Genomic DNA, 27,517 nt, shown 5'->3' with positions numbered 1-27,517 from the left:
CGGTGATGCAACCAGTCAGGATGCTCTCGATGGTGCAGCTGTAGAACCTTTTGAGGATATGGGGACCCATGCCAAATCTTTTCAGTCTCCTGAGGGGGTAAAGGTGTTGTCTTGCCCTCTTCACAATTGTCTTGGTGTGTTTGGACCATGATAGTTTGATGTGGACACCAAGGAACTTAACTCTCCTCCCGCTCCACTTCAGTCCCGTCGACGTTAATGGGGGTCTGGTCGGCCCTCCTTTTCCTATAGTCCATGATCTGCTCCTTTGTCTTGCTCACATTGAGGGAGAGGTTGTTGTACTGGCACCCCATTGACAGGCAGTTGTGCTTGAACAGGGAGTAGAGGAGGGGACTAAGCACGCACCACTGAGGGGCCCCAGTGTTGAGGATCAACATGGCAGATGTGTTGGGCCACCCCCAGGTGGTAAGGGTAGGCAACATCAGGAAGTCGAGGATCCAGTTAGAGGCAGGAGTTTAGTTCCAGGGTCCTTCGCTTAGTGATGAGCTTTGTGGGCACTATGGTGTTGAACACTGAGCTGTAGTCAATGAACAGCATTCTCACACAGGTGTTCCTTTTGTCTAGATGGGAAAGAGCTGTGTGGTGTGCGATTGAGATTGCGTCATCTGTGGATTTGTTGGATCTGAATTGCAATCTATGTATGGTAAATATGAACTATTAATAATAGGCTATTTTTGTATTAATTAAAAAAATTAAATAATTATACTTATACCCCTTTTTCTCCCCAATTTCGGGATATCCAATTGGTAGTTCATTTTGTTCCATCGCTGCAACGCTCCTACGGACTCGGCAGAGGCGAAGGTCGAGAGCCATGTGTCCTCAAACATGACCCTTCCAAGCCGCACTGCTTCTTGACACTGCTCGCTTAACCCAGAAGCCAGCCGCACCAATGTGTCGGAAACACCGTCCAGCTGGTGACCGAGAATCAGCTTGCAGGCGCCCGGCCCGCCACAAGGAGTTGCTAGAGACAAGGAAATCCCGGCCAAACTCTCCCCCCCCCCTAACCTGGACGACGCTGGGCCAATTGGGCGCTGCCTCATGGGTGTCACGGCGGGCTGGGATCGAACCCGGGTCTTTAGGGACGCCTCAAGCACTGCGATGCCTTAGACCGCTGCGCCACACGGGAGTTCTATGGCCGATTTCTAATATTAATTGTAGGATGCCAGTGGCAGATACGCTGAAAGATATTTGCTCTGAGCTAAACCTGACTTATTTTGACAAATACAGATAAATATGTTGCTAGTGGGGTTTTCCCACTGGATTTTAGTGACCACTGTCCAGTTATCTTTGTCAGATGTGAAAATGCATACATCTAAGCATCATCATTTCTAAGAGGCAGAGTTGTGGACTGAAGTCACATGACTTGGACTCGAGTCTGACTCGACTCACACATTTAAATTGAGACTTGCCCTGATAGAAAATTACTTGACTTGGAGACTCGACTTTGACTTGAGACTGTTGACTTGAAATTATCTGGCCAGGTTTTGTCACTCATTTTGTGGCAGTCTTTCTGGATTACTCTACACGTAGCTGGAGAACTGCCTTTCCAAAAACACCTGCACAAATTGGCTAGTGAAACTCGCACTCGTCCCTGTCAACTCAGGTCGGGTGAGCTAGCGAACAGATTGCTAATTTGCTGTACAGCTATAGGATCGGGTACAGCGCAAATGTCAATTGTGGGGAGAGAGGATTACATTAAATATGCAGCTCCAAAAAAAAAATGCTGGTCAAGAATATTACAGCTGCAATATAACTTTTTGGGCAACCAAATATTTATAAAAATGTGTTTGTCTGTTATTCTCATTGAAAGCAAGTTTGAGAAGCGGGAGATCAGGTCTGTGCGCTATTTCAATTTTAAATTCTTACTGTAGAAGTTCTGTTGATTTACTACAATGTATGGTTTCCTTTGTTCGTATTTCCTGGGTTTGTCGGGGTTCCGAGTGTCTGTCCTATGTCTGTAATTTTTGTTGCTTATAATAGAAGCACACGCTCCTCAGTGCGCACAGAAATAATAATTTCAACACAATGTTGCTTGCACTCCACGCTTTAGTCAGAACATTGAATAAGACAAAAAGATTGTTCCATGTATGCATGGTTTTAATTTCATTAGTCATTGAGTCTGATTTAAGACTAATTTAAATATGGATGTGGAAGTTGCCTTTTACATTGTTGAACCAGTTTATTGTTTGTAATTACATGGTCCTGGGGGCCAAGTACTTACATAGCTGTTTGAGATTCTAGTTGATTTATCAAGGGGAGGCTGTGTAGCCTTGCCTGTATCTTTTCAGATAGGACAGGCTATTTATTTTGGGCTATTGCCAGTGTATATTTGGGAAATCTACTTGTATATTTTGTATGATATGGCACTTTCACCATTGGTTCACCAAGACCTGTAAATAAATGTACACTGAGCACGTCAACCTGTTTTTCCTTCTGCTGATTTTATAACTTTACCACTGCTACAAGGTCCTTATTTTAGAATTACATCAGCAATGTGTTGTACAAAATATTGAAAAGGTCTGTCTGGTAGCCTCAATAAATAGACAAAGATTTGTAGTTGAACAAGTTTTTTTTTTTTATTATTTTTTTTTTACTTGTCTTGAAAAAACGTGACTAGACTTGATTTGCTCTTAGACTTGGACTCGAGTCTTGACTCATTCTACTTGGTACTCAACTTGAGCTTGTGACTCGAATAATAGTAACTTGGTCCCACCTCTGCTAAGAGGAACTTTAACTTTATTGAACAAGCAATTTTATGTGATCTCCAAGTGACCTTCATTGTATTTCAGCTATCCCTGAATCTGATTGAGCTTTTTTGAAAGGATCTTCAATACCATTGTAGGTAATCATGCCCCGTTCAAAATCCTGAGAGTTAAAGGTAGAACGAATGCCTGGTTTATTCCTGAATTATCCGAAGTCATTTATAAGATGTTGCCTGGGTCAAGGCCAGGAGCACATGCTTAAGCCCGGATTGGCATTCTGTTAGGCAACTGAAGAGTCAATGTATAAGACTGACCAAAAAGGCTAAATCTGATTATTATGTTACCACTCTAAGTGGAACCCAGCTAAATTCTAGGAAACTGTCAAATCTCTAAACAGTTGTGCTTCTACCTCTGCCCCAACAAATTAATCAGATTCTGGCCCCATTATTGCCAAAAATGCCATCACTGATGCATTTAATCGTCATTTTATTTCAGCTGGAATATTTTTTGAAATAGTGTCTAACCCTTCTATCTTTAAGAGTGGGCTAAATGATGATTTGGGAATTTTGCAGATTGACTCAGAAAATGTTACTCAAGTTTTAGCATTTCACCAATTCACTGAAAAATAAGTCCTTGATGCTTTACTTGCTATAGATTCCAATAATTCAAGGGGCTGGCTCAGTAACCCGTATCGTAAACATTATCAGGAAATATTAAAAAAGTTTGGAAAACAGTTTATGTGCTGCCACTTCATAAGGGCGGTGATAGTAGGGATCTTGATAATTATCATCCCATCTCCAGGCTTCCTTGTCTAGCCAAGATTCTTGAATCTTTGGTAAATAACCATATTATTTTTATCTGGGCATTTGATTTATATTCAAAATACATCTGGGGTTAGGCCAGGGTACAGCACTATCACAGCAACTACATTAGTTGTTATTGACATTGTCAATGCTTTAGACACTAAAATGAATTGTGCTACCTTGTTTATGGACTTCAGTCACCGAAGACAGACTGTTCTCTCTGCTACCGCACGGCAAGCGGTAAGAGAGCGCCAAGTCACTTTACCCCTACCTACATGAATAAATTACCTTGACTAACCTGTTCCGCCTGTATATAGCCTTGTTGTTCTTTGTTTAGTAAATATTTTCTTAACTATATTTTCTTAGCGGCATTGTTGGTTAATGTTACAACTTTGTTTTTTAGTTAGTCACTCTGAAAATTCCCCGGATGTTGGTCCCGTTAACGGGATCGCAGCCATAAGAAATTAATTTGGTGGTTAACTGATTTTTGTATTCTGACGTCCTTGGGTAGGTGGAGGGAGTTTGGAAGAGCATCTAGGAATCTTTGGGTTGACCGAGAATTTATAGCACGACTTTTGATGATCTTTGGTTGGGGTCTTAGCAGATTATTTGTTGCGATTGCAATCGTAATAAAATGGTGGTCCGATAGTCTAGGATTATGAGGAAAAACATTACATTTATTCCACGGGACAAAACTAGGTCCAGAGTATGACTGTGGCAGTGAGTAGGTCCGGAGACATGTTGGACAAAACCCACTGAGTCGATGATGGCACAGAAAGCTTTTTGGAGTGGGTCTGTGGACTTTTCCATGTGAATATTAGTCACCAAAATTTAGCATATTATCTGCCATGACTACAAGGTCCGATTAGGAACTCAGTGAGGAACACTGTATATGGCCCAGGAGGCCTGTAAACAGTAGCTATAAAAAGTGATTGAGTAGGCTGCGTAGATTTCATGACTAGAAGCTCAAAAGACGAAAACATCGGGGGGGGGGGGTTGTAAATTGAAATTTGCTATCTTAAATGTTAGCAACACCTTCGCCTTTGCGGGATGCGCGGGGGATATGGTCACTAGTGTAACCAGGAGGTGAGGCCTCATTTAACACAGTAAGTTCACCGGGCTTAAGCCATATTTCAGTCAGGCCAATCACGTCAAGATTATGATTAGTGATTAGTTCACTGACTATAACTGCCTTGGAAGTGAGGGATCTAATATTAACCTCTCTAGGGTACGTGAGACGGTAGCGTTCCACCTCTTCAACAGCCAGTGAAACTGCAGGGCGCCAAATTCAAAACAACAGAAATCCCATAATTAAAATTCCTCCAACATAAATGTATTTTACATCATTTTAAAGATACACTTGTTTTAAATCCAGCCACAGTGTCCGATTTTACGACGAAAGCAAACCAAACGATTATGTAAGGTGAGTGCCTATTCACAGAATAACAGTCATTTTTCCAGCCAAAGAGAGGATTCACAAAAAGCAGAAAGAGATAAAATTAATCACTAACCTTTGATCTTCATCAGATGACACTCATAGGACTTCATGTTACACAATACATGTATGTTTTGTTCGGTAAAGTTCATATCCAAAAATCTGAGTTTACATTGGCGCCTTACGTTCAGAAGTTCCAAAACATCCTTTGATTTTGCAGAGAGCCCCATCAATTTACAGGAATACTCATTATAAACATAGCTAAAAGATTCAACTGTTATGCATGGAATTTTAGATGCACTTCTCCTTAATGCAAGCGCTGTGTCAGATTTCAAAAAAGCTTTACGGAAAAAGGAAAAACCATGCAATAATCTGAGGTCGGCGCTCAGAGCCTAATCAAGACACAAATATAGCCGCCATATTATGCAGTCAACAAAAGTCATAAAAGCATTATAAATCTTCACTTTGCTGATCTTCGTCGGAATGCACTCACAGGACTCCCACTTCCACAAGAAATGTTCGATTTGTTCGGTAATGTCCATCATTTATGTCCAAATAGTTACTTTTGTTAGCGAGTTTGTAAACAAATCCAAAGTCACGAAGTGCGTTCACTAAAAGCAGACAAAATGTCAAAAAGTTCCGTAACAGTCAGTAGAAACATGTCAAACGATGTATTGAATCAATCTTTAGGATTTTTAAAAACATAATTCTTCAATAATGTTCCAACCGGAGAATTTCTTTGTCTTCAGAAAAGCAAATGGAACAGGAGCAGACTCTCATGTGAACGCGCATGGTCAGCTCGTGGCTGCCGGCAGACCTCTGACTCATTCCTCTCTGCTTCGGCCCCACTTCACAGTAGAGGCATCAGACAAGGTTCTAAAGACTGTTGACATCTAGTGGAAGCCGTAGGAAGTGCAACATTACCAATATCCCACTATCTTCAATAGGAACTGAGTTGAAAATCGACCAACCTCAGATTTCTCACTTCCTGGTTGGATTTTTTCCCAGGTTTTTGCCTGCCATATGAGTTCTGTTATACTCAGACATCATTCGAACAGTTTTAGAAACTTCAGAGTGTTTTCTATCCAAATTTACTAATAATATGCATATTCTAACTTTTATGGCTTTAAAAAAAAAGAATACTTTGTTTTTTATTGTAGGAACACAAAGAAAGTACAAAAAGTAAAATAAAGAACAAAAAGGATCTGGCAGTTACAGTGCACTTCATACCTTCATCATCATATTAGTTACATTAGCATCTTTGAATTAGACCTTTTCCAAGTATGAAACCCATTTCTCCCAGTATTCCTGACCTCTCTCCTGTTGAGTTCTTAAAGCAAAGGTCATACGCTCCATGTGGTGTATTTCTTCTACAATGTCTATCCATTGTGTCACTGTGGGAGGGTCTTTTTGTAGCCATTTCCTAGTGATAGCCTTTTTACTGGCTGCCAGTAGGACCTTCAAGAGGTACTTTTCTCTATTGTGTAAGTTATCTGGTATTTCACCCAAGTACAAAGAAATGAATGTTTGTTCTATGTCAAATCCCATTATTTTTTCCAATGTTAGATCTTATTTCTCCCCAGTAAGTTTCGATTGCGGGGCAGGACCAAAAGATATGAGAGTGATCCGCCCTCAATAGACCGCATTCTCTCCAACAAGGGTGTGGGGAGCCAGTCTGTTTTGATTTCAGTTTAGGTGTTATGAAGAAACGTATAACATTCTTCCAACAGAATTCTCTCCATGACCTTGAGTTGGTGGAGCTTTGTTGAGTCTCTAATATGTTCAACCATGTTTCATCAGTTATTTCAATGTTAAGTTCCTCCTCCCATTTCTTTTTAATATAGTTTGTAGAATTTTTCTTTGAGGATTGAATACCCAAGTAGAGATTTGAAATCGTTTTTTTGTTACTCCCCAAGTTGTATGCGTTAGTGAATACTTGGATTAATTTTGGAGGTGGTCGAAGGTCAGTCACTTTTTTCTCCCTTAAGAAATAGTGTCGGACTTGTAGGTACAGTATCTGTAAAAATCTTGTTTATCCAAGCCAAGTTTTTTACTTAAGTCCTGGAAGTTATTTAGGTTCCCATTCCTTATAATTGTACTGAATGATGTGATGCCTTTCTGCGTCCATTGTTTAAATCTGCTGTCCTGAGTTGCAGGGATGAAGCTGGGGTCGTATGCGAGCCAACTCAGCAGTTTGATCTCTCTGTCTAAATTATTTTGCTTAACTACCCTAAACCATGTCTTCAGAGAGAAATTAATCCACTGATTTTGTCTATTGTATATTTCTTTTACCATGTCCTTATTTCCCAAAACTGACTGTATGGGTATCCCTGTCAAAATAGTTTCGATGTCTTTCCATTTGGATTCGTATTCTGAATTGCACCAACAAACCAGGGGTCTCAATTGGGCTGACACATAATAATCTTTTAGGTTTGGTAAGGCCATACCCCCACAGTTTTTTGGTAATTGTAATGTTGTATATCTAGTTCTTGGTCTCTTACTGTTCCAGATAAACCTTGATATCCGTTTATCCCATTCCCTAAACTGTTTAGGTGGATTTCTATGGGCAGTTATTGGAACAAATACAATAACCTCGGCAGGATGTTCATTTTGATTGTTTCAATTCTACTACTAAGATCTAAGAAGTGAGTTCCAGCTGTCTAGGTCATCATATATTGTTTTGTTGATGTGATCGTAATTCATGCAATAAAGTTTGGGTGTATCTTTTGGTAGGTAAACTCCAAGATATTTAATGGATGAAGAGGTCCAGGTGAAGTTATACCTATTCTTCAGCTCTTCCTGTGGGGTATAATTATATACTAGGGCTTGGGTCTTGTGTACGTTAAGCACATACCCTGAATATGTTCCAAATATTTGTAGAACATCCATCAATCTAGGTACGCTTGAGCCTGGGTCTTTAAGGAATAACAGAACGTCATCAGCATACATGCATATCTTATGTTCACTGCCTCTTATTGTTATTCCCTCTAAGGTTGGGTCCTGTCTTATTGCCTGTGCTAATGGTTCGAGGTACAAGGAGAAGAGCGTGGTTGAAAGATTACAGCCTTGTCTTGCCCCTCGCTCTAATTTTATCGTTTGTGTCAAATGTCCAATTATCTTTATTCTAGCGGTCGGACATGAATACAGTGTTTTGATGCACTGTATCACTTCTTTGTTGAAACCAAATCTTTCCATAAATTGGAATAGGTAATCCCATCCCACATTTTTTTTCAATATTCAGCTTGCAGCCCAAACAGGTTAAGTCTCCATGTAGTATTTCTTGGTTTGCTATCAAGGTGTAGAGTGAGGTAAACTCCATTATGATCTGATAAGTCGCTCTGCCCGATCCTACAATCCTTAAGCCTGTGTCTATCTGCACTGTACATAAAAAAGTAGTCTAACCTGGAGTATTCAGTGTGGCGGGCTGAGTAAAAAGTATATTCCTTATCGGTCTTGTGGGTGTCACGCCATACATCGAGCAGTCCTAGATCCTGCAGTATCCTATTGATCTTTTTGGCAACTAGGCTCATTTTCCTATTTTGATTTGTGCTGTCCAATTTTGAGTTTAGAATTGTGTTAAAATCCCCTCCACAGATAAGAGTGCCAGTGGTTTCTGTGGCAATTAAATCAAACACCTTCCTATAGAAGACCATGTCACTCCCTGGGGGTGCGTATACATTAAATAATGTAACTTGGTCCCGTGTGGCTCAGTTGGTAGAGCATGGCGCTTGCAAAGCCAGGGTTGTGGGTTCAATACCCATGGGGGGACCAGGGTTCAATTCCCACCGGGGGACCAGGATGAATATGTATGAACTTTCCAATTTGTAAGTCGCTCTGGATAAGAGCGTCTGCTAAATGACTTAAATGTAAATGTTGTTACCTACCTTTACCACCTGGTGGTTGCAGAGGGAGGTGTTTAGTCCCATGGTCCTTAGCTTCGTGATGAGCTTTGAGGGCACTATGGTGTTGAACACTGAGCTGGAGTCAATGAATAGCATTCTCCCATAGTTGTTCCTCTTGTCCAGGTGGGAAAGGGCAGTGTGGAGTGCAATAGAGATTGCATCATCTGTGGATCTGTTGGAGCGGTATGCAAATTGGACTGGGTCTAGGGTTTCTTGGATAATGGCGTTGATGTGAGCCGTGACCAGCCTTTCAAAGCACTTCCTGGCTACAGACGTGAGTGCTACGGGTCCTTACTCATTTAGGCAAGTTACCTTAGTGTTCTTGGGTACAGGGACTATGGTGGTCTGCTTGAAAGATGTTGTTATTAGACTCGGACAGGGAGAGGTTAAAAATGTCAATGAAGACGCTTGCCAGTTGGTCCGTGAATGCTTTCAGTACACATCCTGGTAATCCGTCTGGCCCTGCGGCCTTGTGAATGTTGACCTGTTTTAAAAGTCTTACTCATATTGGCTACGGAGAGCGTGATCACACAGTCGTCCGGAACAGCTGATGTGCTCATGCATGTTCAGTGTTTACTCTCCTCGAAGCGAGCATAAAGTAATTTAGCTTGTTTGGTAGGCTTGTGTCACTGTGTGCTTCCACTTGTAGTCTGTAATAGTTGGCAAGCCCTGCCACATCCAATGAGCGTCGGAACAGGTGTAGTACAATTCAATCTTAGTCCTATATTTACGCTTTGCCTGTTTGATGGTTCATTGGAGGGCATAGGGGGATTTCTTATAAGCTTCTGGGTTAGAGTCCCGCTCCTTAAAAGCGGCAGCTCTACCCTTTACCTCAGTGTGGATGTTGCCTGTAATCCATGGCTTCTGGTTGGGGTATGTATGTGCGGTCACTGTGGAGACGACGTCATCGATGCACTTATTGGTGAAGCCAGTGACTGATGTAGTGTACTCCTCAATGTCATCAGAAGAATCCCGTAACATATTCCAGTCTGTGCTAGCAAAACAGTCCTGCTTCATCTGACCACCTTTTTTTTTATTTTTAATTAACCGAGTCACTGGTGCTTCCTGTTTTTAGTTTTTGCTTGTAAACAGGAATCAGGAGGACAAAATTATGATCAGATTTGCCAAATGGGGGGCATGGGAGAGCTGTGTATGGAGTAAAGGTGGTCTAGAGTTTATTTTCCCTCTGGTTGCACATTTAACATGCTGTGAGAAATTAGGTAGAACTGATTTGAGTTTTCCTGCATTAAAGTCCCCGGCCGCTAGGAGTTCCGCCTCTGGATGAGCGTTTTCCTGTTTGCTTATGGCGGTATACTTGTCATTGAGTGCGGTCCTAGTCCCAGCATCGGTTTGTGGTGGTAAATAGACCGCTACGAAGAATATAGATGGAAAAACTCTCTTGGGAAATAGTGTGGTCTACAGCTTATCATAAGATACTCTACCTTAGGCGAGCAAAACCTTTATAATTCCTTAGACTTCTTCCACCAGCTGTTGTTTACAAATCTACACAGACCGCCACCCCATGTCTTACCAGAGGCAGCTGTTCTATCCTGCCGAAAAAGCATAAAACCCGCCAGCTTTGTTATTCATGTCATCGTTCAGCCACGACTCCATGAAAGCTTTTAACATCCCGTTGGTAGGATATACGTGATTGTAGTTCTTCTATTTTATTATCCAGTGATTGTACATTTGCTAATAGGACTGGTGGTCAAGGCAGATTACCCAGTCGCCATTGGGTCCCTACAAGGTCCCCCCTTCTACTTCCCCAATTTCTCCGTCTCTTTCTCCTGCGAATGATGTCGATCAGGGCCTTTTTGGGTGTCTGGAGTAAATCCTTCGCGGCCGACTCGTTAAAGAAAAAATCTTCTTACAGTACGGGGTGAGTAATCGCTGTCCTGATATCTAGAAGCTCTTTTCGTTCATAAGAGACGGTGGCAGAAACATTATGTACAAAATAAGTTACAAATAATGCGAAAAAACACACAATAGTACAATTTAGTTAGGGGACCGTAAAACGGCAGCCACCTCCTCCGGCGCCATTCTTAATTCTTCTCTTGGAGACCTTCAATGCTGTCCCTCGATACAATCCCGCCTCGGCGCTCTACGGACATTTCCTTGAACCCCATGGCTTGGTTTTTGCTCTGACATGCACTGTCAACTCTGGGACCTTTTTATATTGACAGATGTGTGCCTTTCCAAATCATGTCCAGTTAATTGAACTTACCACAGGTGGACTGCAATCAAGTTGTAGAAACATCTCAAGGATATTCAATGGAAACAGGTTACACCTGAGCTCAATTTTGAGTCTCATAGCAAAGGGTCTGATTACTTATGTAAATAGGGTATTTCTTTATTTTTTATACATTTGCAAAATTGACTCAACATGTTTTTGCTTTGTCATTATGGGGTATTGTGTGTAGATTTTAAGGGGGGAAATGATTTAATCCATTTTAGAATAAGGCTGTAACGTAACAAAATGTGCGAATGGGGAGGAGGTCTGAATACTTTCCGAATGCACTGTAGCTTTGTGGTTGTTTCTGGACATTGCCATCTTCCTACTGCTCTTAGTCCTTACTGGAGGGGTCTATCAGCTATGACAGTGTAGTCTAATACCCCTTTCTCTACCGTGCCAACCAAGACTGTACTGCGCTGGGTTAGATATTTTATTTTCACATTGTCCTTTCCAGCACAGTTCCAACAACTATGGTGGATGCATAATGATGTAGGCAAAGTACAGCTTGAGTACAGGGCTCCACAAATGATTCTAAATTGACTATCCTACCTCCACCAAGGATAATGTCTGCAAACTGTGGGCAAATAAACTTCAGGACAGTCCTTTTGCAGCCACCACTTGTCCCACTATTCAAAGCAATGCCTGTACTGAGCAAGAGGAGTTTGAATTTGAAATCCTTTTGTATTTTGACTCATGCACCTCTGCAAGCTCTGTTCCAATGGCATTGGCCCATTCAGAAATGGTTAAATGTAGTGACGCCCTGACTTGGTGTTACTTTCTATCAACATAAAATATTTAGAAGATTAAATTTGATTACCTTTTTCTGTTTTATTTTCTAGCTTCATGGGTAAATGTAGCCTTACCCACATCAACTTGGACCCCATGCACACATGCTAAAGCAGGTGGTGAGTATTTGGTCTAATTGTTTTGCATGCAGAGACAAATGTGACAAGAAATGTAGCTTAACAAATGTAGACATTTGCCTTAATCTTGATATGGTGTACTCTCCTTGTACAGCAAACATTTGATCACCAATACCCACTTCTACCAAGGTATTTTAACGAACTGTATGTGGTATCATTGGATATTGGACACAATATCTGTCATGTATATTTATTATCTTTCAGGATTGGGTGTTGGAAAACAGTGGTCCCAGGTCCCCTGTGGAGGTTGAGCATGGCTCAAGGATTTAACACTTGTTTTCGTAACCTTCCGCCATTGTCGTCGGATTCAAGGACTTTGAATGTGCCTTCGGATTCTGAAGATAGTTTGGCGCACCACCTTGAAAACCTCATTGAGGTTTCCAACACCGTGGTTTCGCCAGAGAACATTTCCTCGGACTTGAACTTGAGTTCAAACTCTTTCTCAAATTCCAATACTAGTTCTGATTTTGTACAACAGAAATACTATGATGACGTCATTTGGCAAGATGAGGGTCAACCAGTACATCATGAAGGTCAGTTTAACCACACAAGCAACAGCTTCTTTACCCCAGCTAGAGCAGCCAGTTCAAGTAATTGCCTCTCAACTTCAGGTGCAGACCTAAACCCCCATGATCTTAAACAAGAATGTGACTTATTGAACCCTTCCATTCCGGAGGACTACTCAGATGTTAGTAGCTGCTCAGAGTCCGATGTTGATAGGACAGGGCCTTGTGAAATGTTAGAACATGGTTCAAATGATACTCCACTAGTTGCAGATTACAAGAAGGAAAATGAATGTGCATGGAAGAGCCCAGAGACCAACACAGGTTCCTCAGAAAGCATGTCTACTTCAGAGAGTGAGGTAGAGGAGGATCAAGATGAACCCCCAGAGAAGGGAAAGGAGACATTCATGATGCGAGAGAATAAATACTCAGAGAACACTGGTGCTCCAGAAAACCTGTCTGTTTCAGAGGACGAGGCAGAAATGGATCATCTGGATGGAGAAGCACATGGGAAAGATGAGGAAACTGGCATGGAGCAAGATGGTCAACACACAGATTCTTCCTTGGGTACTGAAGAAAGCCAGACTGCCTCAGTGAATGAGAGAAAAGAGGAACTGGATGATGAAGCACAGAATGCGAAAGAGGGATGCATGGAGGAAGAGGATCAGTACTCAAATGTCAGCAGCCTAGAGGGCCAAAATGAAGGAACCATTGTAAGAGAGAGCTTTAAAAAGAAAGAGGAGCATTCATTATCCCAAGGAACTATGGACTCGCAGGGTATCAATGCATCCAACGCTCAAGATTCTGCTAACAAGCTGAATGATAATACCTGTGCCTTTGAATATCAGGATTCCGTTAAGGATAATGACTCTTTAAAGGTTGCTGGTCAAGACAATTGCAAAAGTTCCTCTGTCATTTGTGGATTAGGCCTAGGGGGTAGCAATCAAACGTTTGAGTCTTGTTTGGAAATCCCTGAAAATCAATCATTGAAAACTAGATTTCAGGAGATTGTTGGCAGTGGCGCTCAAAGTACAAACTCAACCTATGACGAAACTGCAAGTGATTCCATTCGTGGAAGTGGAGGGAAAGAGGATCACAGTAGCTTTGATTTTTTGGAGCGTTGTTTAGGTCTGAACAACTTTGGAATTGAACAAAAGTCCTGTATTGAAAATGAGTGGCTAAGACCTATGGATGAGTCAAATGTATCGTCTTGTTTGGAAGAGGACCAGGCATCCCAACAGAACCTAATGCGCCATATCAAGCCACCAGACCTTGTGAGAGCTGGTCTTGAAAACACAAGAGAGACATTTCATAAAGTATTCACGGCAGATGATGAGCAAGAACCCCCAGTGCTAAGTGAATGCTACTGTGAACCATTGTCAAGAGAAGATTGTATGCGTGACACCGAGGGCAATCTGGAAGGGGCGGAGACCGGGTCTATTGATTCAACTGAGTTGAACCAGGAGGGAGGAGATTCAACTATTGATAACATTGACTACGAGAGGGATTTTGAGGACCAAGCAGCTCAGTTGAAATCCTCACTGCATATGAGGAAAAGCATGCACCCTATTGTACTGCTCTGGAACTTCGAACTAAAAAATGACACAGATGAGGCTTATCAGTGTGCAGCATGCCAACAGGCCACACAAAGTATAGACCATCTAATTGAGCACCACCATTGTAACCACTCTGAGAACAAATTCAATTTCTGTCAGATCTGTGGTACTTACTTGACATGTGATTCACTAGCCAAGAAACATCAGTGTCGTATTATTGATGAAAATGCACAACTCTCTTCTAATATGAAACCCCAGAAGAGAAAATCAACTAGGCATGCTTTTCACAAATGTCGATACTGCTCGCAGACATTTTACAGACTGTGTGACTACAACAAGCATGTGCAGAGCCACTCGGGTAGAACTGAACACACGTGTCATAGGTGTGGCTCTAACTTTTCACAATGCCGTAGCCTGAACAGACATTTACGTGAAAAGAAATGCCGGCGTCGAAGTTCACAAGTTCCTGTTAAACAGATTCAAACAACCCCACGTATCAGCATTTACAAAAAGGGAACTTTACATCCAAATGTCCTCCCACCAAACAGCCCCTATGCCAATCTTCCAGATTGTTTTGTGAAGCTAGTGGACATTTGCAAGGAGCATGTTTGTCATCTTTGTGGGAAAAGCTTTGCAAGCCGTGCAAAACTCTACAAGCACGGATACAATGTACACCATACAAAAACTAGGTCATATAACGTTCGGCCTAAGTGTCAGAACACATACAGGTCATATAAGTGTCAGAAATGCCTGAAGACATTCAATTATTCAAGCAATTTTAGCAGGCACAAGAAAAGATGCAAAGGAGCTGAGACGAATGAGAAATTCAAGTGCCCTCTTTGCCCACGCCTTTTCAAATATTCCTACAACCGGTCCCGCCATTTGCGCGAGCAGTGCATTAAAGACTTTACACAGGGAAGCTCGGGGAAAGTTGAAATGAAATTTCGATGCCCCTTCTGCACCACCACCTTTAGTAATGCGTCTAACCGACATAGACACATAAGACTGGTGTGCCTGAAGGAATATATGCACAATGAGACTTCAAGGACCAAAGCTGAATGCCAGGAAAACATGGCCCAGAAAGAAACACAAAAGCCGCCACTGAAAACGGCACTGAATCAAAATGAGCCGGGTCTCAAATGCAACTACTGTCCGGCCGTTTTTGCTCATTCTTCTGGAAAGTACAGACACATGAGGAAACACAAGTTGTTTGAAAACACTGGAAAAAAGATTAAGTTCAGGTATTCACGCATAATTCCCATTTCTAACCAGTCCAAGGCTAGTATTGAGGAGCCCAAAGACGGTCCACTCTCCAGTGAAGTCAGCAGCCAGCCCTTTTCCTGTCTCTTCTGTGGAAAATGGTTCAACACTTCATATTCCCTGAAGAAACACGTCTGTAGTATGCACATGGGTGACAAACCATATCGCTGCCTGGAATGTGGAAAACGTTTTGGGAAAGAAATCCATCTTGTTGCTCACAAAAAAGTGCACCAGCGAAGGATACAGTGTACTGTTTGCAAGAAGATACTTCCTACCATTGGGGACTTGATTCAACACAGGCAATCTCATATCAAAAAGGGCATGCTTCAGTGCCCAGACTGCCCATCGCAGTTCCAGTACCCAGTGTATCTTCTTCGACATATGGCATCACATCACAAACTTCAGCAAGAGCAGCCACTCAAAGAGAAAAAACAGAGGCACCCCTCAAAACTTGAGCCGCTTGAGTCCTTGTCACCACTCAAAGAGCAGGAAGAGAAAGAAAAGTTGGCGTGCCCCCTATGCCCAGAAGTCTTTCACAGTGGCACAGAACTGAGTAGTCACTGCCTAAACCATGTATCGGAGTCCTCTTCAAGTCAGTGTCCGTTTTGTAAACGCCTCTTCTCTTCCCGCACATCTTTGGTACGCCATATACGCATTCATACAGGGGAGAAACCATTTTCTTGTCAGAGTTGTGGAGAACCTTTTCGTCGAAAAGAGTATCTCCAGTTGCACCAAGTAAAGTGTCCAGGTCCACAAAGCAAGCAAGAACTGCCCACTATTAAAGAAAGTGAAGATGTCGCATCAAAATCTTTGGTGACAAGAATAAGGAAAGTATACAAATGTTCATACTGTCCTCGGGAATTTGAAAAATTGCCCCGTTTATTACTGCACCACAATGGCCACATGCAAAATACAGTAACCCCCTGTCCAAAATGTGGTAAATGTTACAGACAAAGGCGCAAGTTACATGAAAGACTTTGCAATGGCTCAAACATAAAATCTATAGAGCCGGTGAGCACTGTCTGGCATCCTTGTAGGAATTGTGGGAGGAAGTTTTCAAGGGATTATAATCGAGATGTCCATGAGAGGATTTGCCACTCTGTAAAGCCCTTGCAAAAAAACACCAGCAATTATGGCAACTCAAACATGCATCCTTGCAGGAATTGTGGAAAGTACTTTACAAGGAGTGATAATCGGAATTTCCATGAGAAGACTTGCAACTCTGGCAAGCCCTTGCAAAAAAACACCATAGAAATTGGAACCAGTAGCAGGGACAAGTTGCAGCACAAATGCCCCCACTGTCCAAGCAAATTCAAGTACAGAAGTTTTCTCTTGAGACATATTGGGTCACACACTGGAGAAAGATCATATCCATGCATGCACTGTGGTCACAGCTATGGAATCCAGTCACGATGCTTACAGCATGAAGCTTTCTGTGATGGTGTTAATAGACAAAAGCCACCAAGCGCCAGCCTTGGTGAATATAAGTGCAATATCTGCACAAAAATCTTCATGAAATCCCGAAACTTAAGGCGGCACATCCTAACGCACACAGAGGTAAAGCCATATCGCTGTAAGGCCTGTGACAGCTGTTTCTCCAGACATGATCATCTAAAACTGCACCAGAGTCGCTGCAAAGGGAAAAGACAACGTTTAGAGGTTCGCATTGCCAAAATTAGTCTTGCCGATGTTGGAATGGGCTGGCAAAATAACCTGAACATTACCGATTCAGGAAAGCAACAAGGGTTTGACTGCAGCATATGTTCAAAGAGCTTCCCCACTCACAGCATTATGGCCCGACATATTGCCATGTCACATGCTATAAGAACCGTCAGTTCATTTACTCATGAAAAATCACTTAGGAGACATATAAACATCGGTGCACGTCAAAGAATTTATGCAAAAACAAAGCATTCAGAAAAGCTAAATGTTACAAGCCCAATATCAAGAGAGACAAACCGACTTCTACAGAGGCTCCAGCTGCAATATAAAGACAAACGCAAATTCAAATGTACTTTTTGCCCTCGCCTTTTCAAAAGTGGTGAGCAATTGAGGGTGCACACCCGCTTGCATACAGGGGAGAAACCTTTTGGATGTTCTAATTGTGGTGAGAGATTTATCCGTAGGGACTACCTGCAGCGCCATTTGAACAGGTGCAAAGGGGAACCTCTTGACAGAGTGCTTTGTGACAGATGTGGCGACGTATTTTCGCAAGATGAACTCAAGAACCATCAACTGACATGTGTTGTCAAGTGTAAATCACCTGCCCGTAGTCGAACTGAGTCCACTGCTCGCAGTCCCCCAAAAGGGTTCTCCTGTACTAATTGCAGTGCCCGCTTCTTGCTGTTCTCACAGCTCCAGCAACACTTTCTCAACACGCATAGAGACGCTCCAACAAATCAGCCTTCACCTCTACAGGAGCAGTTGTCTACTATGGTGAACATAAAAGAGGAGTCTATGGATGAAGGATATGGTGACACTCGGCAGAATAGTGGTAACAATCTCATGCTTGATCAAGACAGTGATCCAAATAATGATATGAACAAACCCATTAAGTGTCCACAGTGCAACTTGCACTTTGGAAATAAGGGTGGATTTGCCAGACACATGCATTCACATTTAGGACAGTACCCATTCAACTGCAAGAAATGCAATAAAGGCTTTTGGAACAGAAACTTATGTCGGACACATGTAAGGAAATGTAGACTTGTAAAGGTCACGAAGGAAGAAGTTAACACTGACTCTGTAATTACTTCAGAGATGGATCCTACTCTTAAAGAGACTGTCCTAGTCTTCAACCAAGGTTCCAAAACAACCGGCACTGGGGTTTTGCAGACTAATTTCTCCTGCAAAGATGACTTGAAGGGTTTAACACTACAGAATGCCTCTGGAAATCAAGGCAAAGGAAGATCTTCCAATGACAGAAGAAATAGTGGTCAACAAGTCCCAGGCAACAAGTACCAGTGCTCAGAATGTGATAGAAGTTTCACAGATGGGCTTCTGCTCATCAGCCATTTAGAGGACCATGGGCGCGAGGAGCTAGAAAGAAAAAAGAAATTCTGCCAGCCTTGTGGTAAGACGTTTGCTAATCCTTCAGACCTAGCAAGGCATATGAGAGGCCACTGGAATGAGAAGACCTTTTCTTGCCCACAATGTCCACAGAATTTTCCCTGCCCTTCTGACCTTGACATCCATAGAACTTGTCATGACTCAAATAGACCATTTGTCTGCAAAGAGTGTCAACAACGGTTTTGGACCAGTCAATCTTTAGAAAACCATCAAAGCCAAGCTCATTCAAAAGAACTAATTTATACATGCCATGTCTGTAACAAGAACTATTCAATCAGAAGTTCACTTGTTAAACATATTAGGATGAAGCATCAAACCCAGAAGAACATGGATGTTGTTATCCACGTGAAGGAAAAGGAGACAGCAGTGCAAAAGGAATTTGACATGGAAGTTGATGTGGATGGAGGAAGTAATGCAAGTAATGATGAAGATGAAAATGATGCTAATGAGGACAATGACTCTGACTCTGCAGACTACTTCCCCTGCCATGTCTGTGGGAAAACGTTCACCACATCAGAAAGCCTTGAGGATCACCAACGCTGTCACCTCGGTGAAAAACCTCATGAGTGTGCAGAATGTGGCAAATGTTTTTTCCAGGCAGGACAACTGCAACAGCACCTTCGGAGCCATAAGTCTGAGTATCAGTGTCAAATATGTGGCAGAGGTTTTGTCTCACTCTTTGCTTTACGCAAACACAAGCATACTCATGGAAAGAGCCGTCAACACCGTTGCTCCAAGTGCCCGCTCAGCTTCACAGGGCCCTCGCAGCTGGCAGAGCACATGGGCACCCACCGTGATGACAATTTCCCTTGTGATATATGTGATTGCACATTCTCCTGCAAGATGAGTCGGGCAGAGCACCGGAAAATCCACATTGAGACAGAGGATGTTCCACCACCTTTACGTCCACCAGAGAAGACTGCATCCTCCTCTCCTACTGCCTCTTCCTCTACAATGAAGCACCTACAATATCGTTGTGGGGTTTGCAATGAGCGTTTCAAAGAACCAGAACAACTGTCTGAGCATGGGTGCATGGCTGCCAGAGAGCGACCTTTTTCATGCCAAGAATGTAATAAGCATTTCTTGCATGCATCTCACTTAAACAAGCACGAGCTCAGTCACTACCAAATACCACAATCATACGTGTATCGGTGCAATCAGTGCCAGATGAGTTTCAACTACCGTCACAATTTTGTCAGTCATTTAAATAAACACGGTGACGATGAGGCTGCAGCAGAAGTTCTGAAAGGAGGCTCGGTGACAAATGCTTGGGAAACTGTTTCAGAGAAGAGAACAATTTACAAATGCCCAATTTGCTCTCACAGGTTTGCTCATGCCATAGAATTGGCAAGTCACCTTTCAATCCACTCTGAGAACACGTTTGCTTGCAGTGTTTGCAAGTTGACATTTCCCACCAAAAGCAAGCTTGCTGAACATGAGCGGAGCCATCTGACTGCTGCAACACAATACGAGTGCACTGAGTGTGGTCAGAGCTTCTTGGGCAGTGATTTCCCCCACCATCACTGTGCACGTCGGCAATGTGCTGTGACAGCCCATGAACGCCCACATCTGTCTAATAGAAAGTCAATGGAGGAAGAGCTGGATGTTGGGGAGGACTTCTTTAATTGTACTGTCTGCTTAAAGCGATTCTCTTCTCGCGGTAGTCTCCAGCAGCATCTAAACAAAGAGCATCACAATGAACGGCCATTCAAGTGCCAGTCTTGTGGAAAGACCTTTGCTCTGAAGAGATATCTCAGAGACCATGAGCGAAGACAACATAAGTTTGGCACTGAACGAGCCCATCCGACATACAAAGCCACGGACAGTGTAAGCCAGTACAAGTGCTCAGTTTGCCCCAAAACATTAACCTCGGCACACGACCTGTCATTGCATATGAAAGTGCACACCGAACAGGAATCTGGAGGAGACCACCGTTGTGACATGTGCTACAAATCATTCAGTCGACTGTCTCTTCTCAGGCAGCATCAAGAAAGTCATGTTGGACAAGTTGTATATGAATGCACAGAGTGTGACAAAGCGTTTGCTTTCCCACATCTTCTAGAGGAACATCAAAAGTCTCATGCTGCTGGACCATAAGTCTTTTTCCCACCCTCAAAATCCTCCCACTTACTAAATGTACAAAGACAAGTTGGACAATGGACATAGAAAAGACCTGCCTCACTGATTGTGTTCAATTATCCAATGAACTCAGTAATGTCATAGATTTTTTTTTTTTTCTGGTGCTGTTTGCCGTCATTAAGCAATTTTGTGTTCACACTTCCATCTTAATCGTTTAATGTTTTTGATTGGCTCACAAGATGCTTAACTGTGTTTTTACCCCATGTCTTCTCAAATGTTTGGCCTACAACCTGGTTTGTGAAAAGGTTTATAGTTACAGATTTCCTCCTATTTTAACATTTTATATCTGGTCAGAACTGCAGTTCATTGATACTATTACTGATGAGCTCCTTTCCATAGAGCACTAATTTGTAATAGCCTCCATATTCAATTGTATATAGTTGTTTAATTGTCTTATGTGCCCTGAATGCAATTACATAAGTTTGAGTTCACATTACACAAAGTGAAATGTAAGCTTTTGACCATGGAATGAATTCCTGACTCTGATAAAGTGGAATGGGCTGTCACTGACCCAGTTGTTTTTTTCTTCTGCTTGCTAATCCATTACTCTGCCTAACCTTCTAAACATATTATCACTTAGACTTTAATAATGACATGGGATACTTTTAGCCATGTATGATCCATGTAGCCCTTCTAAATTTTCCAAATTCAAAACCACAGCATTGTGTATATTATGTAAATATGACATGATCGTAACCATTTAAGTATTTGACATGAAATTGACCGTTGTAAGCTATTAATTTTCCCTGTGTTCAGAAACATTCTATCATTTATTGAAATGCCTTAAATATGTGTTTTGGATGTTTTAGTTCAAGGGCAACATTTGATGACATTTTTTCCTTATTGGGTGTTACTTTTGTATGAATGGTATTTCAATCAAAATACATTAATAAACAAAATAAACCAGTCAACTGGTCATCTGATTCTTATTGATAACTTTATTTTAACTGAGTGTATGATTGTCTTTTTGATTATAAAGTAAGAGGATCTTGAAACTGTAGATGTCACAAGCAAAGTAATGTTTGCTCATACATTGGTTATATACACTGCTCAAAAAAATAAAGGGAACACTTAAACAACACAATGTAACTCCAAGTCAATCACACTTCCGTGAAATCAAACTGTCCAATTAGGAAGCAACACTGATTGACAATACATTTCACATGCTGTTGTGCAAATGGAATAGACAAAAGGTGGAAATTATGGCAATTAGCAAGACACCCCCAAAAAAGGAGTGATTCTGCAGGTGGTGACCACAGACAACTTCTCAGTTCCTATGCTTCCTGGCTGATGTTTTGGTCACTTTTGAATGCTGGCGGTGCTCTCACTCTAGTGGTAGCATGAGACGGAGTCTACAACCCACACAAGTGGCTCAGGTAGTGCAGTTCATCCAGGATGGCACATCAATGCGAGCTGTGGCAAAAAGGTTTGCTGTGTCTGTCAGCGTAGTGTCCAGAGCATGGAGGCGCTACCAGGAGACAGGCCAGTACATCAGGAGACGTGGAGGAGGCCGTAGGAGGGCAACAACCCAGCAGCAGGACAGCTACCTCCGCCTTTGTGCCAGGAGGTGCACTGCCAGAGCCCTGCAAAATGACCTCCAGCAGGCCACAAATGTGCATGTGTCTGCTCAAACGGTCAGAAACAGACTCCATGAGGGTGGTATGAGGGCCCGACGTCCACAGGTGGGGGTTGTGCTTACAGCCCAGCACCGTGCAGGACGTTTGACATTTGCCAGAGAACACCAAGATTTGCAAATTCGCCACTGGCGCCCTGTGCTCTTCACAGATGAAAGCAGGTTCACACTGAGCACATGAGCACATGTGACAGAGTCTGGAGACGCCGTGGAGAACGTTCTGCTGCCTGCAACATCCTCCAGCATGACCGGTTTGGCGGTGGGTCAGTCATGGTGTGGGGTGGCATTTCTTTGTGGGGCCGCACAGCCCTCCATGTGCTCGCCAGAGGTAGCCTGACTGCCATTAGGTACCGAGGTGAGAACCTCAGACCCCTTGTGAGACCATATGCTGACACATGCACATTTGTGGCCTGCTGGAGGTCATTTTTCAGGGCTCTGGCAGTGCACCTCCTTGCACAAAGGCGGAGGTAGCGGTCCTGCTGCTGGGTTGTTGCCCTCCTACGGCCTCCTCCACGTCTCCTGATGTACTGGCCTGTCTCCTGGTAGCGCCTCCATGCTCTGGACACTACGCTGACAGACACAGCAAACCTTTTGCCACAGCTCGCATTGATGTGCCATCCTGGATGAACTGCCATGCTACCACTAGAGTGAGAGCACCGCCAGCATTCAAAAGTGACCAAAACATCAGCCAGGAAGCATAGGAACTGAGAAGTGGTCTGTGGTCACCACCTGCAGAATCACTCCTTTTTTGGGGGTGTCTTGCTAATTGCCTATAATTTCCACCTTTTGTCTATTCCATTTGCACAACAGCATGTGAAATTTATTGTCAATCAGTGTTGCTTCCTAAGTGGACAGTTTGATTTCATAGAAGTGTGATTGACTTGGAGTTACATTGTGTTGTTTAAGTGTTCCCTTTATTTTTTTGAGCAGTGTATATACTTTTTTGTTGACTTAATTTGATTTTCCAAATTTGATAGTTGGCTTATGCTTTTACACTACATTCATCTTTTGGAAATTTGAACAGGTAAAATCAATTGTGCCATGCCCATGCTACATAAACTGAGTGTACAAAACATCTTCCTAATATTACGTTTGCCATCAGAACAGCCTCAATTTATCAGGGCATGGACTACAAAGTGTCAAAAGTGTTCCACAGGGATGCTGGCCTATGCCAATGCTTCCCATAGTTGTCAAGTTAGCTGGATGACCTTTTGGGTGGTGGACAATTTTTTAAAATGTTTTAAAATTTAACTAGGCAAGTCAGTTAAGAACAAATTCTTATTTACAATGACGGGCTACTCTGGCCAAACCCGGACAACGCTGGGCCAATTGTGCGCCGCCCTATGGGACTCCCAATCACAGCCAGATGTGATACAGCCTGGATTCAAACCAGGTACTATAGTGACGCCTCTTGCACTGAGATGCGGTGCCTTAGACTGCTGCGCCACTCGGGAGCCCGAGTGATACACATGGGAAACTGTTGAGTGGAAAAACCCAGTCGAGTTGCAGTTCCTGACACACTCAAACGTACTGTACCCCGTTCAAAGGCACTTAAATATTTTCTTGCCCATTCACCCTCTGAATGGCACACATACACAATCCATGTCTCAATTGTATCAGGGCTTAAAAGTCCTTTAACCTGTCTCCTCTCTTTCATCTACACTGATTGGAAGTGTATTTAACAAGTGACCTCAATAAGGGATCATAGCTTTCTCCTGGTCAGTCTGTCATGGAAAGAGCAGGTGTTCCTAATGTTTTGTACACTGTAGATTTTGTGTCCACCCATGTCTAATCAGTGATTTTGACATTCAAACCGTTAAAGGGGCAATCGACAGTTGCTCATCCATTTTTGGACTTACAAATTAATGATAAAGTGCCTTCAAAAAGTATTCATACTCCTTGACTTATTCCACATTTTGTTGTTACAGCCTGAATTCAAAATGGGTTTAATTTATAAATTCTCACCCATAATGACAGTGAACATGTTTTTTGAAATGTTTGCCAATTTATTGAAAATTAAATACAGATCTCATTTACATAAGTATTCTCAGCCCTAAGTCAATAGTTAGCAGTAATCACTGCCAAAGGTGCTTCTACAGAGTTTTTCTGGGTACGTCTAAGAGATTTCCACACCAGGATTGCGCAACGTTTGCCCACTATTCTTTAAACTCTGTCAAATTGGTTGTTTATCATTGCTCAACAACCATTTTCAGGTCTTGCCATAGATTTTCAAGTAGATTTAAGTCAATCCTGTAACAAGGCCACTCGGGGACATTTACTGTCTTCGTGGTAAACCACTCCAGTGTACATTTACATTTTTACATTTAAGTCATTTAGCAGACGCTCTTATCCAGAGCGACTTACAAGTACATACATTCATACTTTTTGGTACTGGCCCCCCGTGGGAAGCGAACCCACAACCCTGGCGTTGCAAGCGCCATGCTCTACCAACTGAGCCACACGGGGCCTAGATTTGGCCATGTGTTTTAGGTTATTGTCTGACTGAAAGGGGAATTCATCTCCCAGTGTCTGGTAGAAAGCAGATTAAACTAGGTTTTTCTACAGGATTTTGCATGTGCTTAGCTTTATTCTATTTATTTTTTATCCTGAAAACTCCCCAGTCCTTAACAATTACAAGCATACCCATAACATGATGCAGCCACCACTATGCTTGAAAATATGGAGATTGATACTCGTGTTACATTGGATTTATCCCAAACATAACACTTTGTATTCAGGACAAAAAGTGAATTCGCTTTGCCACATTTTTTTCAGTATTACTTTAGTGCCGTGTTGCAAGCAGGATGCATGTTTTCAAATATTTTTATTCTGTACAGGCTAACTTCTTTTCCCTCAGTAAGGTTAGTGTAGTGGAGTACCGACAATGTTGTTGATCCATCCTTCATTTTCATGTTAAACACTATTGCACACAGTGAGTCCATGCAACTTACACTGAACAAAAAATATAAAAGCAACATGTAAAATGTTGGTCCCGTGTTTCATGAGCTGAAATAAAAGATCCCAGAAATGTTATTTTCATTTTGTGCACAAATTAGTTTACATCCCTGTTAGTGAGCATTTTTCCTTTGCCAAGATAATCCATCCGTTGGACAGATGTGGCATATCAAGAAGCTGATTAAACAGCATAATCATTACACAGGTGCCCCTTGTGCTGGGGACAATAAAAGGCCACTCTAAAATGTGCAGTTTTGTCACACAACACAATGACAAAAATGTCTCAAGTTTTGAGGGAGTGTGCAATTGGCCAACTGACTACAGTACTGTCCACCAGAGCTGTTTCCAGAGAATTGAATGTTAATTTCTCTACAATAAGCTGCCTAAAACATCATCATAGAAAATATGAACCTCCACCTCCACCCAGAACCTCCACATCCGGCTTCTTCACCTGTGGGATTGTCGGAGACCAGCCACTCGGACAGCTGATGAAACTGGAGTATTTATGTGTGTAATAAAGCCCTTTAGTGGGGAAAAACTCATTCTGATTGGCTAGGCCTGGCTCCCCAGTGGGTGAGCCTTTGCCCACACATGCCTGTGCCCCTGCCCAGTCATGTGAAATCTATAGTTTAGTGCCTAATTGATTTATTTCAATTGACTGATTTCTTTATATGAACTGTAACTCTGTAAAATTGTTGCATGTTGCGTTTATATATTTTTTTCAGAATTTATGTATATACAGTACCAGTCAAGTTGGGACAACTACTCATTCCAGCATTTGTCTTTATTTTTACTATTTTCTACATTTTAAAATAATAGTTAAGACATCAAAACTATGAAATAACATGGAATCATGTAGGAACCCAAAAAGTGTTCAACAAATCCATACAGCCTGGAGGTGTGTTTGGGGTCATTGTCCTGTTGGAAAAACAAATGATAGTCCCACTAAGCGCAAACCAGATGGGATGGTGTACCGCTGCAGAATGCTGTGGTAGCCATGCTGGTTAAGTGTGCCTTGAATTCTAAATAAATCACTGACAGTCACCAGGAAAGCACCATCACACTTCCTCCATGCTTCATGGTGGGAACCACACATGAGGAGATCATCCGTTCACCTGCTCTGCGTCTCACAAAGACACAGTGGTTGGAACCAGAAATCTCAAAAAAGGACTCATCAGAACGAAGGACACATTTACACCAGTCTAATGTCCATTGCTAGTGTTTCTTGGCTCAAGCAAGTCTCTTCTTATTGGTGTCCTTTAGTAGTGGTATCTTTGCAGCAATTCGACCATGAAGGCCTGATTCACGCAGTCTCCTCTTAACAGTTGATGTTGAGATGTGTCTGTTACTTGAACTCTGTGAAGCATTTATTTGGGCTGCAATCTGAAGTGCAGTTAACTGTAATGAACTTATCCTCTGCAGCAAAGGTAACTCTGGGTCTTCCTTTCCTATGGTGGTCCTCATGAGAGCCAGTTTCATCATAGCGCTTGATGGTTTTTGCGACTGCACTTGAAGAAACTTTCAAAGTACTTGACATTTTCTGGATTGACTGACCTTCATGTCTTAAAGTAATGATGGACTGTCGTTTCTCTTTGCTTATTTGAGCTGTTCTTGCCATAACATGGACTTGGTATTTTACCAAATAGGGCTATCTTCTGTATACCAATCCTACCTTGTCACAACACAACTGTTTGGCTCAAATGCATTAAGAATGAAAGGAATTACACAAATTAACTTTTAACAAGGCACACCTGATAATTGAAATGCATTCCAGGTGACTACCTCATGAAGCTGGGTGAGAGAATGCCAAGAGTGTGCAAAGCTGTCATCAAGGCATAGGATGGCTACTTTGAAGAATCTCAAATATAAAATATATTTGGATTTGTTTAACACATTTTTGGTTACTACATGATGTGTTATTTCATACTTTTGATGTCTTCACTATTATTCTGCCATGTAGAAAATAGTAATAAATAAAGAAAAACCCTTGAATGAGTAGGTGTGTCCAAACTTTTGACTGGTACTGTATTCCTGTATTGTATACATGTATTCTGACGGGAGAGTAAATCATAATCAAATAAAGACCAGAAAGAAGACCCCATTTGTTAACAGGTGGGATATAGCTTCCATTGCATTGGCAATCTTTAGCCATAACCATTCAGGCCTACATTCGGCAGAGAACAATATCCTTCATATCTTGTCTATTTTAAATGGCAGTTAAAACACACCTCAATAATAAATATAAAGCGCACCAGTTTCAACGGTATAATGTGCCGGGATTACATTTCTCGGTGCATTATCGATTTGAGTCGCCATCAAATTGAAGTACAAAAAGTAGGCTATAGAACAAAGTTATAATATAAAAACGTACATTAAACAACGTTTT

General features: G+C 42.1%; 1 protein-coding gene across 2 annotated transcripts in view; it reads left to right on the top strand.

Moving 5' to 3' along the window:
• Window positions 1-21,454, top strand: part of LOC129838010 (uncharacterized) — a 32,259-nt gene extending 10,805 nt beyond the window's left edge. For both annotated transcript variants that reach the window (XM_055904635.1, XM_055904636.1), the window contains 2 exons: window positions 11,933-11,998; window positions 12,221-21,454. In XM_055904635.1, the coding sequence (XP_055760610.1) occupies window positions 12,270-20,501 (8,232 nt within the window). In that variant the 5' untranslated portion in view covers window positions 11,933-11,998; window positions 12,221-12,269 and the 3' untranslated portion in view covers window positions 20,502-21,454. The remainder of the gene's footprint in view (window positions 1-11,932; window positions 11,999-12,220) is intronic.
• The last annotated feature ends 6,063 nt before the right edge of the window (window positions 21,455-27,517 follow it).

This window comes from Salvelinus fontinalis, chromosome 38, assembly GCF_029448725.1.
Source record: "Salvelinus fontinalis isolate EN_2023a chromosome 38, ASM2944872v1, whole genome shotgun sequence".
Classification (NCBI taxonomy): domain Eukaryota; kingdom Metazoa; phylum Chordata; class Actinopteri; order Salmoniformes; family Salmonidae; genus Salvelinus; species Salvelinus fontinalis.
The sequence above is the reverse complement of the archived record's forward strand: the minus strand, read 5'-3'. Positions and strand labels throughout refer to the sequence as shown.